Source organism: Andrena cerasifolii, chromosome 2, assembly GCF_050908995.1.
Source record: "Andrena cerasifolii isolate SP2316 chromosome 2, iyAndCera1_principal, whole genome shotgun sequence".
In the NCBI taxonomy this organism is placed as follows: domain Eukaryota; kingdom Metazoa; phylum Arthropoda; class Insecta; order Hymenoptera; family Andrenidae; genus Andrena; species Andrena cerasifolii.
In genome coordinates this window covers 27,144,577-27,161,857 of record NC_135119.1, presented here as the reverse complement: position 1 = coordinate 27,161,857, position 17,281 = coordinate 27,144,577, and the positions used below count along the sequence as shown (strand labels likewise).

Here is a 17,281-nt window from a genome sequence, read left to right as displayed (position 1 = left end):
AAAAATTTAAGCTTCTCTGAATGGTCGCAAGTGTTAGAGGAGAAAGTTTGCAAAGGGGATAGACAAGTATTAAGGTCTGGGCACACATATCAGTTCCAGTGATAAGGAGAAGAGGGAGTAGAGGATCTCTTCCTCTTACCACTAGTACGCTGGCACGGAACTGATAATTGTGGCGAGAGCTAAAAATTAGGACCAATTTCTAATTAGAACGCAAGTTCACTGGCCAAAATAGTGGGTTGTAAGAAGAAAAGAAATTTTTTGGTGGATTTTATTTTTAAAGAAATTTTTATAATCATCTAATGAATTTCAGTGAATTTGCATTAAAAATATTTGTATCCCTTCAACTTGGCTCCACTTAAGATTAAATCCTGAGTGCGCCAGTCAAGTTCTTGCGCATCGGTACAAATGAAGACATTCGGGGATAGATGCTTACCTGAGGGCAAGTCGCCAAGCCTAGCTCCAGCAGGGATGCGTTACCATCTGCAGCAAGCGTGTGCAGCACTGTACGTCCACAAGAATCTGTTTGATTGATGTCTCCGCTCTCGCCGAGCAGTTCCGTTAATGGCTCGCTGGGAGATTCATCCATAGGGCTTACGTCTTGCGAGACCTTTCACAGAAAACAATTGTTGTACAAACCCTGCCTCCAAGCTCAGTGTTCACAAGATTGAGGATTCCTCCAGCTTGGCCTGTCATCACTTGCATACAGGATTTCGGGATGACTAATTGCTAGGTAACTATGATGTCTGATCCCAGAACAGTGGAGGAATAATATTTTATAAAGCATATTCAGGACAGAGTGAAGTATTAAGCAGAAAAGGCCACTAGATATGACTACCACCACCATTCCATCGTTACAAGACATCCCGAGCATCCTACTGCAATCAGAAATCACTTCCACCATAATTCACAACGGAAGAACCCTCGCTAACCACCCATTTCTCACATAGACTGCGTTAAAAGCCTCCACAAACTACATACCTGACTAGAAGAAATAGCATCCTTGCTGGCGTCGTCCTCGACGACCTTTTCCGACGGCTTGGCCCCCGCGTCGATGAGCAACCTCAGCAGCTTCACCTCCTGCCTGGGCCAGAGGATGCACTCGGAGCTGTCCAAGTAGCAGTCCTCGATGCACGCCCCGCTGCCTATCATCCAGAGCACCTGGAGCGTGTGCAGATCCAGGCTGCAGTTGGTAGCGGCCACGCTAGTGATGGAGCGCTGCAGATGCTGCCCCAGCACGCAGATTTCATCAGGATTTAGCTCCGTGCCGCGAAGAGTGTAATACGCGGCGAGCATCGCGTGGCCCTCGATCGCGGAGCACAGGTACTTCTGCGTGCAGTGCTTAACATCGAGCAGCCACTCGGCGAAACTGTGATGGAACAGCATCAGCGCGCCAGCACGAGACACCGAGATCACTCTGCGAAGAAGGTGCAGGCGTCGATTGAAGTCCTCGACGGTTATGGTGGCGCAGGCGGTCTTCACGCATTTGTAGAGGATCTCTTGAGTTATAGGCAGCTTGGCGGCCAGTATCACGTTCAACAGTGGCTGCACCTTGGCGAACTGCTTCCTGCTGAACAGTCTCTGACACAGCCAGAGGTAGAGGCCGTTCAGGGTGCCCGGTATCTCCCGGACCTCGCGCAGCACGATGAAATTCTCCGCCACGCCGTCGAGAACCTTCTCCAGGTACAGGAAGCAGCCGTTGCTCTTGATGTGCAGCTGGTTCAGCATCTCGGCGGTGTCGTTCGAGATGTGCTGCCTGGTGGGAACAGAACGGACGATCAGTTCCTTGCTACAATCGTGCCAAGAGGGCGTATTCTAGAACCCTGAAAAATCGAAATGGAGGATCGTTACCTGAGAGCGTCCTCTTGGTCCAGTCGCGCAAGGATGTACTGCTGCACGTCCCTCACCACCTGCGGCTTCCTCAGGTCGTCCAGCGAGATCTTGCGGAATCCGGTGAACATCCTGGAGATGGTTTTGCTCTGGCGTCGCGCCGTGCAGACCAGAAGTAACCACTGCGGGAACAGGTGGTGGTGGTTGGCCAGCAGCTCGGCGATCGTCCGACTGACGTTCTCGTTCTCCCTTCTGGAGTCTCTGGTGCCAGTCTGGGGAGGGTTCAAGGTCTGTCCCTCGTCGATCGAGTCGACCAGCAGGAACAGACAGTTCTTTGGTGGCTCGACCTCCAGTAGAGGAAATAGCAGAGCCTTTTTTAGGGCTTCGTCGGGATCTCTGTCCAAAATGTCTGGCTGCAATGCGGCCTGTATATCTGGGTCCGTCCGAAGCTTCTCCGCGTAGGCTTCCGCCACGGCCTCCCTCGAGGTCATGGGCACCGTGGTGGCGTTGGTGGTCGTGGTCGCGCTGATTGGGGTCGGGGAGTTTGGCGAGGCTCTGCGAAAGTGTTTCAAACAGATACTCTTTGAAATATTCTGGGCTGACGAGGAGACAGGGAATGTTCAGGGTAAGTTCAGTAGGAGTATCCACCGAGCGACGATTGTGATCGATTTACATCCTTAAAAGTGATACCAGTTTAGACACACGCAGCATTCCCTTTATATCACTTAGAAACTTTAGAGATCGTTTTTCTAATATAACTTAAAACATTGAGAACACGCGCCAGAGTAGACCCAGGCCCAGCTGTCCAATAGCTAAACGTACATCTACCAAGTGGTACCACTCGAAGGTATCCAAATCAATCCCAGTTCTCATCTACCCCCAAAACTCACACGAAACTCGATATAATGCACCTCAGGAGTCTCATTAATCACCACCCACCTGTGTATCCCATCAGAGCTAGCCTGCAGGAGCTGAGCGACCAGGGACCTGACGAACTGAGCTGGCGACAGGGACGTCTCGCTCCTCGCCTGGCAGAAGTGTCTGGCCAACAGCCTCCTGTTCAAGGACCTCTGGTGCCTGGCGGTGGCACCCGTCGACGGCCAAGCTAGCTCGGCGCATAGCGCTGTCTTGCCGCTTCCTGGCCCTCCGACGATCAGGGCGCCGCAGGTCTTGGACGCTGGCCTCTGCTCCAGGCACCGGGACAGCTTCATGAACGCCCACTCGCGGCAGAAGAACCGCTTCTTCTCGATCACTGGCGCGGCCATCGTTGAGTCTGTCGCTCTCAGCCTTTAACCAACAAGATCGGTGCTCTGGCTCGTGCTTCGTTACTTCTTTACTTGATCGACACCCAGCTCGTGGCGATCCACTGTCATATTAGTACTATTCTTCGGCTGGGCAGTATTCTAGTGTATTTTGAGGAGGGTGATCAGAGGCCGTCTATGATACTCTTTGTATATTTATTCCGTAGGCTGATTCGCTCCGTTCTTCAGGCTCGAAGTTTCGTCGAAGGTCGAGGCTAAGATCTAACCCCTCGCTAGCCTGGATCGCGAGGATCGCAGGGTGAGGCTCTAGATCGGCTGGCAAGTGGCACGGTTACGGTTGATCTCGATGCACGAGGAAACGTTGGTCGGAGCCCCAGGGGGCTCTGAGGCTTCCTCCGCCTCCATTCAGCCTTCTCATCGCCTCGACCAGCACCGTGTTCCGTGTCGCCGCATTCTACCCTGGAAACGACAGAAAGCAGATCGTTTAGCGCGCTCTGCGGAGGACGACGGTGATTCTCCTGATTTCTGACCACTCTCGGGGCCCGTGGGGAACTCTTTCTACTTTCGCTTCTGCGGGGAACTCTTTCTACTTCTGCTACCTCCGAGAGCGTCGCGTCTGCGGCAGGTAGTTAAGGGGAATTTTGTTATTTCCCTGGCTGCTTGTTTGCATCGGAATTATGCTCGTTCCGGGACGCCTCGCCGTCTCGGCGACCTTTTCCGGGGTCGTTCGCTGTAGACGGGGTGGATGTTGGCTGAGTAGAGGCGCAATGTAGTCTACTTTCGAGATGGGGCTGAAAGACTTACTGTTTGACCTCTAGCTTGAGGGGAGAAGCTATTTGAGGGATGTTTGAGGCGAATTATATGCTGAACTATACGTAATTGTAGTAGTAAGAACCAAATTGTGAGACCACTTATAATTTAGTTAATTCAGAATTTTTCTAGCGAGTGAAGGGCAGGGGGGTGATATGGAGGGCCGAGATTCATAGTGTTGTAAGTCACTCGCATAATGTTCCGCGTAAAGTAATGTTTTGCCTTGACACCAGTACGTTTCGAAACGTTCTGCTCTTGTTAGTTGTACTCTAGTGTAACTGCCCGTTTTTCAACGTCATCTTCGGGAATTTATTTAACAAAAACTATAAGTTTATACTATCTGGCGCTTTGCCTGCATATTAAGGTATGTTTGAAGTAATACTCAGAATTTTTTTCAACTTTTTTATCACACGTATAGTCCGTGGTGCAAGCTTCTTTAAAAAAAATTCTTTTACGACGGACGGTGGTGTGGAAACTTTTCTAGTCATCCAAAATGGAAAACTAAGATTTATTTTCTTTATTATGTTTGTCGCTATGGTTGGAACCACGGACGAGTCTCTATATTCTATAAAGTTAATTCTACAGAACGAAAACAGCTAAATTTATCAACAAAAATCGAACGTTCCTTTTAAATTGCTGTCATTATGCAAATTTGTATTGTTAGGCGGCCTCTGTGGTTTCAACCATAGCGACAAGCAATAAAGAAAATAAACCTTAGTTTTTCCATTTTGGAGGACTAGAACAGTTCCCGCCTCAACGCCTGTCGGAGAAGAATTTTTTGAAGAAGCTTGCGCTACCGACTGTATCTATGTATATGTGCGATAAAAAAATCAAAAAAATTCTGAGTATTACTTCAAACCTACCTTAATATGCAGGCAAAACGCCAAATAGTATAAACTTATAGATTTTAATAACTAAATTCTCAAAGATCGCGTTGCAAAACGGGCAGTTACACTAGAGTACCCCCTTAAGTGCCAAAGAGAAATGTTCCTATTTCTCAGTGAAGAATGAAGTCACATCTTAATTCATTATGAATGTAAACCGATGGAGCCTTAAGACTTAAAAACTGTTACTCAAATTATCAAAATTCGGATTTAGACCACTATGATTCTCAACCCTTCATATATAAGTATCCCCATAATTTGCGATAAAATTTGGGACTGTTCCTTTAAAAATGGTAAAATATTTCACTCAGATCCTCAAAATTCAGCTTCAATTTGAAATCAAACTAGAGACCATACCCACATTTTGCTACCCTGAAATCTTCCTCCCGTGCCCATTATTCCCCTCAGTTTAACGAGCACTAAATATTTCCCAGATCCTGCACCCCTGAACACCTCCTATGTCTAATGAATGGAGAATCCATCATGGCGCGAGCTTCACGTTGCAGAGACTAAAGCATCCTCCCGAAAGAAAGACAGGAGAAATTCTCCGCGTCTGCTGGGAAGCTCGAATTCCGTTTCTCGAGTAGTTTATAGCAGGGGGTGAGCGATCTAAAATTCGTATTAACCCTGGCGATAATTGTCTGTTCGCGGAAGACAGGTGGGATGAAATTACGCGCCGCGGAGGGGGCAATGACAAACTAGTTCCACTAATGAGAAGGATATCTCGGCTTGTCGGACTTTTCTAATTATCTGTACCGTCTTCCCGCTGTGACTCGGCTCCGTCCAACCTGACTGTCACCAGTTTGCAGAAAACTGGCTCCTCGGGGAGAATCTTTTCCAGGCTCGCGGGAAAAACCTGCTGCTCTAATAACCTTCTTGCCCCATGAACTCTTAATCCCTACTTGGAATAGTAGAATATCAAAAGTACTCGGAATTAACCAAGCCAATTCCGGTAGATTGTTATAAAATTATATTGAAAATTTATACGAAATTTCTGAAAGCCTTAGGACATAATAAGACGTCAGGGTCTTCTCTATAGAGAGCCCTGAGTGCAAGAAATATTTTGGGGCCCCAAACAATTTCTCAACCGTCAACAAGCATATCATCTTTCACATCAATTATGAGAAAAGGATAATAATAACAGTAATAAAGAAAATAAAATAAAAAAATTATAGAAATAAATAAACATTAACATATTTAACTATATGACATTTTTATTGCCGTATCATTAATAATATTAGATTATTATATTACTATATTAGAAATTATATTCTAATTTATTTTTTTCTTAATTTTAATCAAATAAGAACTTTTCCTTCTAATTTTTTTCTTATTTATTTTCTCTTTTCTACATTTTCCATTTTTCTGGGGCCCCAGTATCGCCCAGGGTTTCTTTATCACCGGCCCTGTAAGTGTAGTAAAGTTTTCCTAGTTACACAATACCTCATAAATTAAGATCAATAACGAAGTGTAATTTTAGCACAGCACATTAGCAAACCTGACAGTTGATTGAACGCAGGCGACACAGAGGACACGCGCAGAATTAATTGTCCTGGTAAAAGTTACCTCGTTACTACAGAGCATTTTACAAATTGGGGGTGGGTGATGATTTACAATTTCACACGAATTTGCTTATGAATTCAAACTTTCGAGGTTTCGCGTGTTTTCCCTTTGATGGTACGCCTACGGTGCCCGAGGCTCGTAATGAGGCGGCAGGGTTGGAAAATTGTAGACGAAAGGAAAGCTCATTGTTGGTGCCAAGGTGTTCTTAACACTGAGCAGACTTCCGCGAGGAGTCGCGGAGCCAGTCCTTTATAGATTTGCTTTAGCGTGACTTGTTATTACACCGCCAGGGAACGTCTGCGTAACGTCAGAAACATCGACGCGGTTATTTGTTCCGCAGTGAAACGATTACATCGACTTACAAACTGTTCCGCGTGATTTATCCAGCCGTCGTAACTGAAGTAACATACATACGGCTTCTGCGTGGGAGGCATTGCCAATTTATCAATTTCGAAGGTTTAAACAGAGCTGGAAGTTTCGATCGATCGATGTTTCAGTGTTGTTTTAGACAGAATAGATTAATTGGATTAAATGGATTTAGATGCAGGTAGTTATGTCAGTTTCTTTTGCCGTGGACTATGCAAATTTTGTAGGGGATATTTGTCAGAAAATGTCTAAATAACATTTGCTTGTGGAAACAATTTAGTGGGGAACTTTTTTGCAGGAGTGTAAGAGAGTAATGGATGTTTCGGGGGTTCTGATTATGAGATTTCTGTAACAACGTTTAGTAAATCATTTGCCTGTGCAGACCATAGCAGAATTTTTCAAATCCAAAATTTCATGCAACATTCCTACCAGCACTAGAATTCATTAGATTTCCTATTGATTTAACTCGATAATTGTTACTAATAATAATTCTTTCCTGCGCAATAAATTCAGGAAACCCAAATCTCCAGAACCAATTATCACCATTTTAGGTACCATTTTTCTTTGGAGATCACCGTTCTAAGGTCTTTTAAACTCTAAAAATTCAACAGCTACAAAAATACTCACGATTAAACTACCTCCTATTCGCTCCAGCTACACTGCCATTCACAAGTATTAACACACCTGTTATGCTTGCAGAAAATATGATATTTGGTACTTTTACTTTAATACTGTTAACTGCTTTTAATTTAAGATATCAAATAAAGTAAAATTTGTTAAAGTTGTTTAATAAATTTCCAACATTTTTTCAGAATTATTCCACACAGAGAGTTCTAATACGTACGAACAGCAGTGCACATCCCCATCCTACCACGGCCCCCCATAGTCAGCCTATCAACGAGATGCCACTGATACCGTGTTCCTCGATGAAAACAGACTCGATTAGTTCTCCACGTAGCAGCGCGTCGAAGCGTGAGTACAAGGGTATCATTTACCTGCGCCCGTGCACACTCGTCCGTTTAATTGCGACGCTACACGACGGCCACCCTCGTTGTTATTAACAAAATCTCGCCCCCGCGTGGGCGCAACAAGCGGGACGGGGCGACAGTCATCTTTGGGAACCGTCCAGGCGTGACTCGCGTCGCCGGTGTTGGCCCCTGATGAATTGCGTTAATTACGCGGGAGTCTAGTTAATTCGCGGGAGGTGAGAAAAGGTGGCTGGGGAAAAGAACGATACATCGCGATAATTATATGATTCAGGTTCGCGCTCTTCTTGACGCTCTCATCCTTTGCTTCGATATAGATAATGATATCGGGGCCCGAAAGTCGAGTCACTTAACTGTAGGTGTGCCGAACAATAGCGAGGTCCCTTGTGCACATGCAAGAAAGGAAGGTGGGAAAGTGAGCTTTTTTGTTGGACAGAGGGAATTCTTTGGGGACAATCATGACTAGTATCTAGGCAGGGTTATTGGATGATTGGGGAATGGATACTTTCAGGCGAATTTGAGGAGCTTGTAGCAAGAGGAGACCTTGCAGCTCCATATTTGTCAACTTCGAGTAAATTAGAAAAATCTGTTTATAGAATTATAGCTTGGATTTAAAATTAAAAAGAGAACACTAATTGAAAAATATAGTAGTAGTTATTCAGTTGATAAGTTTTTATTTTTATTTTTGGCGAAAAAATATTCTATAATAAAAATATTAATATCAATATAAAAATATTATAAAAGTATTGGTATTGATATAAAAATATTATAAAAATATTGATATTAATATAGCAATATTAATATTCAATTTCTTAATATTAATATGTCTATTTTTATTTATTTGCAATAAATCGCGCATTTATTCTCGGATTTGCATCAAACGTGCACTAAACGGAGTAGATATTTTTTTTAAATATATTACTCGTCATAACTTAAAAACGGTACAGAATGAAGCTGCACCCCTCTTACTGCAAGTTCTTCAATTTAGACTTTACACTTTGGAGGTGCATCGTGGATGATTCATCCACACTGAAAGGTGTAAAGATTATTTTCATCTACATTTCATCTATAATGACTAGTGTATAAATTAAAGCCAGTAGGTGTCTCCTTCTGACGAATTTACATTCATAGTAGATGAACACATATCCATTATGAATGAATCATCCGCGATGCACATCCAAAGTAAAAAGTCTAAATGCGCGTTAGCTCTAGCAAATGTCACTATTGCATGATACACCTATGTTTTTATTTGCTGAGCGTTGAAGGAGTCACTGTGGCTTTTATACCTATAGAATATGATAATTACAAGATATGTATCCAACGATGTAACCGCTTTTTGGAAGCTTGCCTCCCAGGTGTTTGCCTTTCAAACAGATTACAGTAGCTCCGAGCCAGGACAGGTGAAATTCGCGCAAAGTCTACGGCGTGACGAAGCTAATGCTATGTATTAGACAAGTTAATGCATGTCGAGCAACTTGGAAGTTTCAATGCGATTAAACTCGAAACTCGTGATGGGTCCAGAATATTCCAAGCTCGACAACAGTCCCGTCTTCCCCCGTGACGAAATTTGCCGATAATTCGTTCGATTAAAATCGCCGAGAGAAAATTCGGGGGATTTTACTTTGCCATTTAAAATTGCCCAGGGAGAGGTTCGAAGGGGACGCGATCTCGATCCGGGTAACAATTCCAGAGAAGCTCCTCGCAATCCTCCAGCGGAGGATCCTGCTGGCGCCTAAACGGCCATTCACAGGAGTCGCGCGTTTTAATTGCCGCAAATCTGTCCCACGCCGGGCGTGAGAGCTCCAAGAAAACGTGAAAGTGCGTTTTCCCTTGGCACTCTCGCGACGATCGATCGTCCCGAGACCACCGACTCTTTGGAACCGTCCCCGTGGAAACGCAATTACACCGCGCTGATCGACGAGATTTTCACTTTTACGGGGGCTAGCTTTCCTTGGGAGTAGTTTCTGCTCGTCCGCGATTCCTTCGATTACAATTACTGGCGTCAAGAATTGAAGAGTCCTCGTAGAAAACACTATAAGTGCCAAAATTACAGAAACTTTTCTTATCGGAAAATATTCTACGTGCTAATAGCAACGCTATAATACTAGGATGGCTCTTATTTATACGTGTCGAAATTTTTTTTTGTATATCTTTGCTCTCACCCCTTAGTGCCATTTTATAAAAAAATAGTCCCTGAAAAAGACCAGGCCTTAAAGTTTAGAATTCATCAATAGTTTGGATTTAAAGAATATCTAAAAAATGGTAAGTATGTGTTTCTGAGGCAGAATTTAGCTGGCTGTAAGGTACGTATGTTATTTTATACTTTTGTAAATAATGTTTCGGGCAGTGTTCATATGATTCTAGTGAGACGAGAAGGAGCATGATGGGGTAATGAAAATGAGAGTTACTCCATCATGCCCCTCACAAACCTGGAAATAAAAACCAAAGTTTCTCTTTGTTCCAGGATGGTTAAAAACTACAGGCGGAAGACGGACCGAGAAAAATGATACTTCTTTTATATTAATTAGTCCAAAAGAACTGATTCCCTTGTAGAAAGGTGGATAAGCTGCCAAATATGTGAGAAATGGGCTCATTTCTCCTGTGTTGATGTAGGAGATGAGTGTGTTTTCTAAAACTACCATCTCCAACTGCCACTATATAATTCCACCCCCAATCCTCTTTATACAAGATAATTCCTAAACCCCAGCATCAGTACCGCGAATGACGGTTCACCCACGATAAGAGAAAGCCAGTAGTGATCTGGGTAGGTAGCAGTAAATTTTGATTGCCATCTGCACTGTGCACACAGTGCGGAGATGATCCACGAGCGCATCACTGGTACAATTCGCGCGAGGTGGCGCAATCGCTTGGAATCTTGTCCTCCTATCTACCGCGCTTAAGTAACGACACCGCATTGCGTCTTCCCCGGTGTCCGTCTGCAGAAATGCTGCCGAAATACCTGAAAATAAATTAGTTTTATCTAGTAACAGAGCCTCCTCAGCCTCTCAGGCTTCGTTCTCCGAAGCACTGTCTGAGGAGATCGTTGAATCTCGCTTGGGAAGAGGATCGACGTGCATCGAAGGCAGAATCATGGATGCAAGGTATTCGTGTCAGATGATAAGCGGAGATACGCGTGGCGGAGACGGGCACGGGATCGGGGCATGCCTGGAGCTCCCCGAGGTCGTGAATTTAATGAACAGATCGCGGGCTAGACACGCTGCCGTCCAAATACGGGGGCCACTGTTCGCTGCGGAGCTGGCCTCAAGTGGGTCAGCACTGCCTTGGCTCCGCTTTGTATGAATTTTAAACAGCGCGCAGCTGGATCCCGGCTTCTGCAACATGTATCGAGGGAGGTCGCGAGGAGCGCTCGTCTCCTGGACAGCTGTTCTGGTGGGACCGTCTGCGGATATTGAGTGTACAGGGGTAACAATGGTGGTGAACAGTTGGCGGATGACAAGTATTAGTTATTAAAGGTAATAAGAAACTGGGGATCTTAAGGGGCGGATTGCGCCTTGTTGGGCTGAAAAATAGGTAATTCTTTATGAATTTTTCGTACAAAAACAGTTCCACAGATTAATTTGAGGTTTGGCAGACTGTTTTATTGTATCTTGAACTATTGTTCTGAATTTTTGTGTGACAGTGAAAAAAAGACATGGCAGATACAGAGAGAGCGTTGTAAAATAATCGGGTGGCCCTGGCGTTGACGAAAAGTACTGTAAGGGTTATCCGAAACACAGAAAGGAGAACAGATTCTTAAATTATATGAATGTGGCTATGGGTGGTAGTAGATTTTTTACCGCATCTGTTACCGGTCCTTTTTTATTTAAAGAAGTTTTCTCGATTTTGAGGCAAAACCTTTCTCAGACTCAAATCAGGGCGTTTCATCTTCTTCAAAAGGCTGCCATTTTAACATTTTTTTTATTATTCTTAATGCATCTACAACCACCCATAACCACATTCATATAGTTCAAGAATCTCTTTTCCCTTTTGTGTTTCGTATAACCCTTACAGTACTTTTCGTCAACGCCAGGGCCACCCGATTCAACGCTCTCTCTGCATCTGCCATATTTCTTAAATAGTTATTGAATTTGTGCATTTATAATTAAAGAATTAATCAATTACTCTGCAAATTTTGGTCACAAACAAATTTTTTACACCTTCTTTATGACGAGTAACCTCTTAAATGAGCAGAAATTCGGACATTCACCTTAGCTTCCTAAAGAATACATATTCTACTTTTGAAACGTGTATCGAATTTTAATACAAGTGTTCTCAGTCAAGAGTTATGATGTTTTTAAGAAACGCGTCTCACATTCGGCTACTTTACCCTAATAGAGGTACCCAAGCTGAAAAGACTCCCTGTCTCGGAAGGTGACGTTCAGTACCCTTTTCTTTGACGAATCTGTATAACATAAATTTCTTGCGGAGCGGTGGGGTTACCAGTTCCGCCCATTTCGCCTTCCCCTTCCGGACCTGCGCACTGGAGGCCCCACTACTGCATCCGTCCACCTCAAGGAGCATTCCCCACAGTTCCCTTAAGAGATTAATCTCTAGACCGCTATCTTCAACTTCCCTCTCCATGCAAAGGCAATCAAGTACCTTCAGTTCACCCGTAAGTACTCAATTTCCTCCAGCAGGAAGTCTAGCGACCGTCAAAGTCCCTCGAATGTTAAAAGCAGAATTTCGTCGGCCTTCGACGGCTCCTAAATATCGCCAGCGATGTCGGGGCAGACAATTCGCTGCGAAATCGAATTCCCGTCAGCCCGCTGTAAAATTGAACCGGCCCCTTCGCTCCGCGGGCGATAATAGCGCGGAGGAGCCCTCGAGCCGGTCCCGCGGTTGCCATTCAGGTGAGACATCTCAATTTGCGTCTTCGCCGGTCGCCTACCTCCGGCAGGTGAATGGGCCGCTTTATTAAGTACTGATTTTCCGTCGAAGTGGAAGGAGCATTGTCATTCCGACTGAACTAACTTCCCCGCCGAGGTCTCATCCTCATTGTTCGAAACGGTAGCCCCTCTTGGCGTCGTTGCTCCATTAAGTATCTTCCTCTACTTTCCCATCTCGCTGGTACTACCCTTTGACTGCTCCTTCCCTCGGAGACCCAGGGAACGAATCTTTTTCTCTCGCACCCTTCTTTGAGCTCTGCTCTCCCGCGATGGACGGCTGGAAGTGAACGATCCCCGTGACGTGGCTTCCCGAGCTTCGAAATTTTCTTAGAGTTACATCCATCTACTTTTCATGAATTAACTGAAGTGTGATGGAGTCTAAAAGTTGCTCTTCGGAGATTCTTCATCCCCAGTTGCTCCTAGTCCTCGGAGAGGAAGCCCAATAACAAAAGATCCACGTTCGAAGAAGAACGTATCCCCGTTACGCGAAGACGTATCACTAGCAAGGGGCACGAGGCTCCAGAGCAAAGCCGCAGGTATCCGAGCGCTCCAATCCCGGGGCGAATCGAGGAGCTATTCGTCTTCTAAGCAAACCTCTCAAATACAGCGTCGAAGGTGTAAACTCTGGGAAACCGATCGCCCAGTTTCCACTGATCGATGTCTCTCTAACGAGAAAACTTATTGGCACGTCCGCGAAGTCGAAGGAAAGATTCCTGGCGATATCTGTGCACGCTTATCGCGAGGCGAAGATACAGGGGAGGATATTAGTGGATCATAGGAGGCCGTCCAATTAGGGGGACAATTACTGGTAACACCTTTCGCGGCTGATAGGCCCGTGGAAGTTAATTAATGGCGCAGCAACAAAGGGGACGCGCGCGCTCGGTATGCGAGCCGCGGCTCCCGTAACGAGTAACGTCAAAATTCCATTGGATAAGGAGAAACCGATCCCCGTCTTGTTAGAAGCCGAGCGTACAGGATCGTTAAAGCGTGTGCCAGCCCCATATTTGGCTGATTGAGCAACGGCCTCGTTCCAGACAGGCAGAGACATCGGCCTTAGGTCGGCCAACCTGGTACACACGTACCACGGTCCCGTCGTGTTCCGATGCGCTGCCTTAATCGGCCACCGTGTCACTGGTGTCCGCCAATTTAATTAGTATTGGAGATTGAAACATTTTCAGGGGGCCCATGGAACAGGGACGCTGGGAAAGAGTTTGTTATTTGAAGACTCGAGGGAATGTTTTTTGTGATCTGATTTCTTGTAAATGTTTTATTATTTATTACTTTGTATTTGACTGCGGCCCCCTTTTTCAGTTTAATATTTTTCTCAATAATTATAACATATTTCTTATGAACTGCATACGTACTTATATATATATTCGCTTTTAAAAACAAAATATTTAATAAATTGACGTTTACTTTACATACAAGGGAAGATCCTGAATCCGAAAATTAAAAAAATTCTGAAACTTTGTGAATATGTAGGGGATCTCCTCCTGATTACAACGCAATTTTTGTGTGCCACTCCAATTCACTCGAAGGAGGTGAAATTAACCCCTGAAAATTCGGCTATTTTCCGATTTTGTGTTATAACTCGCGAACTGTACGAGATAGAAAAAAAGTTGTGAGACAAAAGTTACTTCTTTTAATTAGATCTATCAGTTGGTAAGAAAATTATTTTAGATTTCGCGAGTTATAGCACAAAATCGGAAAATAACCGGATTTTCAGGGGTCAATTACACCCCCTTGGAGTAAATTTGGGCAGCAAACAAAAATTGCGTTGTAATCAGGCGGAAATTCCCTACGTATTCACAAAGTTTCAGAATTTGTTGAATTTCCGGGTTCGGGATCTTCCCTTGTTAGCCACTAAATTGAATATTTCCTTATCAATTTTACTTCTGTATTTTATTTAAATATGATACCTAGATACTTTTATGAATTTATATTTCTGTAATACTTTACTTATTGAATTTTAATCACTTTCATATAATATTTTATTCTGACTGTGCCCCATAAAGTTTGCCCTGGCTCCCCAAAAGTTGATTTTTGGTCCGTGGCTCGCTTGAAATGTTCAAAATGCCCTCCGGTTGAGAAACGCTGCTCTAGTCTTCACTTTGAATACTGTTATTACTGTTCATCATTACTGCAAAACTGCTGAGTCCTTTTATAGGTATACCGAGCAATAGCGAGGCCCCCAATGCGCATGCGTGAGCACAAGATGAAGTAGTAGTGAATGGAGTTATCAGCACTCTGCTCCACAGAGTGAATTCTCCGAGCATAGCCATGAATTTAGTATTTAAAACTTGTCGAAATGAAGCTTGAAAGTCGAAAACGCCTGAAGTTCTTTGTCTTGATCAGCCAGTGACCGGCTGAAGAGATCGTGAGCTGGTAAAAAGTGTCGAGTCGCCTCACGTCTGAACGACCTTTGTCGTTGGTAGCCGAAAGCTGGCTTTTGAAATATTTATAAGCTACAGAACCTCGTAAATTACGGCGGACTTTCAAGGAAGCTTTCCACGGATATCATGTTCGGCAGGTTTAATGCTTCGCGAGTCGAAGGGTTGGTGGGCAGGGGCGAGTGGACGTTAACTAAAAGCATGATTAGAATTTTATCGAAGACCTGGCTACGTTTGATTCCGACCCTCGTTGGATAGAATCCTTTGCAAATCCTAGATCTTGACAAAGAAAATGGAAAAGACTTACGCGATATCGCTTTGACACCCACATCGGCCAAAAGATTCTATCTTTATCCAATAGGGGAGAGTTGCCAATATCGTTTTGGTTACCTAAATGGCACCTCATCAATTTCGCAAAAATTAATGAATATAAACGACAGGTAATAGTAGAAATATCAAGTAAATGCGAAATATAAAACAAAAATATATCATAAGTGGTACGTTATTGGCAACCCTCCCCTACATGCATACTTTTTGAAGCTTAGAATACAAAAGAAAAACGGGCACAGAAGTAAACAAAGTAAACAAGCCTGTCTCCAATAAGATCCTAAACGAAATGGTTACACGAAACTAAAGACATGGTCGGGTCACACAGGCCCAAACACAATAGAAGAGTAAAACACAATAGGCTACAAATTACAAGCCGGAAGAAAGCTTTCCACACAAAGCTGACATCGCACAGTAGTTACTCTACTAAATATTTAAGAACACAACGCGCTCCAGTCACGAATAGCGGCGTAAAATGTGAAAAAGTCTCTCGGCACATTGGTCCGGCGGCAGAAAATTTCTCCAACTAATCGTGCTACGCCACTGGGAATCACTTGCACTTCAAAGCAAACATTATATTCAGTTATCTACGCGGTCTTATTCTGCCGCCACTTTAATACAATAGCTGGATCATGAATTCACGCGAAATATTCCAGTCACGTCAGAATAATCTCTTCATCGAATGCCACCGCGAATGAATGCCCGAGCGGCAAAACGATTAGCGCGGGGAATATGCTCTCGCGGCCCATTATCCCGCCCAATAATCACCGCATTATTGTTATTACCGGGGACTGATAACAAAATCTACCGTCCAGAAAGGATAATAGGGCGGTTTATTTCGCGCAGCCTCTGGCCGGCGATGGTGTATCTCCGCGGCTGGCACAGTGGGCGAAGGATATTTCCCTGCGTGCAGCGTTCCTGGCGATAGAGACGTAAGGCTCGCCGAAGGATTACCGTTCCGACGTTAATTTCCAATTATAATTAATACCGCGGATGATTTACGCGCGGGGCGGAGAGGGGTCGGGGCGGTGGAGCGCGGTAATTAATGGAGAATGGGAAACGCTAGCGTTCGCGTGTTTGCTAATTAACAAATTAATTCCACGGTGTTTTAAGATTGTCAGGGTGCCCGTTACAGGTGAATTAAAATCAACTGGTCGCTTGAAGGTAGTTTACGATTGAAGATACTGTCGTGCTTCTGTGATGGAGTTTAGCAAATTGGTTGCAGGTGTACTGTACTGGTTAATGTTATAATTATAATTCTTTATTGCACAGTAGACTTTACAAAAGAAAACATACATAAGAAAGCGAGAAAGAGAAAGAGGAAAATGAAAAAGAAAAGTTAGACTTCAATAGCACATATAACAGTAGAGTGCAAAAGGCGAGGTACAGCTGTCAGCTGTTGTTAACCTTACCATTTAAAGCTACTTAAAACTAACATTAAGTAATAGTGTACGCGGAAAGTAATTGTAGACAGCCAAATAACGTAATCAAGAGTAAGAACTAACGTCATATGTGTGTAGTTGAACAATAACACGAGTAAATGTTGAGAATTAATAGTTATTGCTGATTAGCAAAAAATAATGTCATTGCATGCTTGAAGGATGCGAAAGAGGTTGCAGAGCGAATTTCAGATGGGATAATCAGCAGAGATAGCCATTGAGATTTGATATTTCGCTGGGATCGCAGTTATAGTCGGCGCAAAATCAAGTGGCCGTTCAGAGTCATGTGAAGGATCAGTCCCCCCACTACTATCGTTGGCTCCCCCAGCACTGACCCATCTTTTCTTGTAAACTAACGTAGCACGATGCAGAAGAAGGAAAAATGGTCCACATCCAAAATTGGCCCAAATTGGAACACTGCTGTCTAATTAAATCCTCCACTGCCAATTTAAGCCACCACCCTCTTTTGCATCGTGAGTCTCCAATAATTGAGGAGTTCAAATAGTAAATGATGCAAGTGCTGGAAGTGAAAATTTTCAGT

General features: G+C 44.1%; 1 protein-coding gene and 1 long non-coding RNA gene across 8 annotated transcripts in view; one reads left to right on the top strand and one right to left on the bottom strand.

The window, feature by feature from the left end:
* The window catches only part of LOC143366397 (uncharacterized), a 175,358-nt gene that overhangs the window by 6,247 nt on the left and 151,830 nt on the right, over positions 1–17,281 (bottom strand). For all 7 annotated transcript variants that reach the window (XM_076807466.1, XM_076807467.1, XM_076807464.1 and 4 more), the window contains 4 exons: positions 2,767–3,548; positions 1,849–2,382; positions 979–1,753; positions 434–607 (listed from right to left, as the gene is read on the bottom strand). In XM_076807466.1, coding sequence (XP_076663581.1) covers positions 434–607; positions 979–1,753; positions 1,849–2,382; positions 2,767–3,092 — 1,809 coding nt within the window. In that variant the 5' untranslated portion in view covers positions 3,093–3,548. The remainder of the gene's footprint in view (positions 1–433; positions 608–978; positions 1,754–1,848; positions 2,383–2,766; positions 3,549–17,281) is intronic.
* LOC143366400 (uncharacterized) lies at positions 3,500–5,467 on the top strand. The gene is made up of 3 exons (XR_013084730.1): positions 3,500–3,598; positions 5,218–5,383; positions 5,442–5,467. It is a non-coding gene; the product is annotated as an uncharacterized LOC143366400 (long non-coding RNA).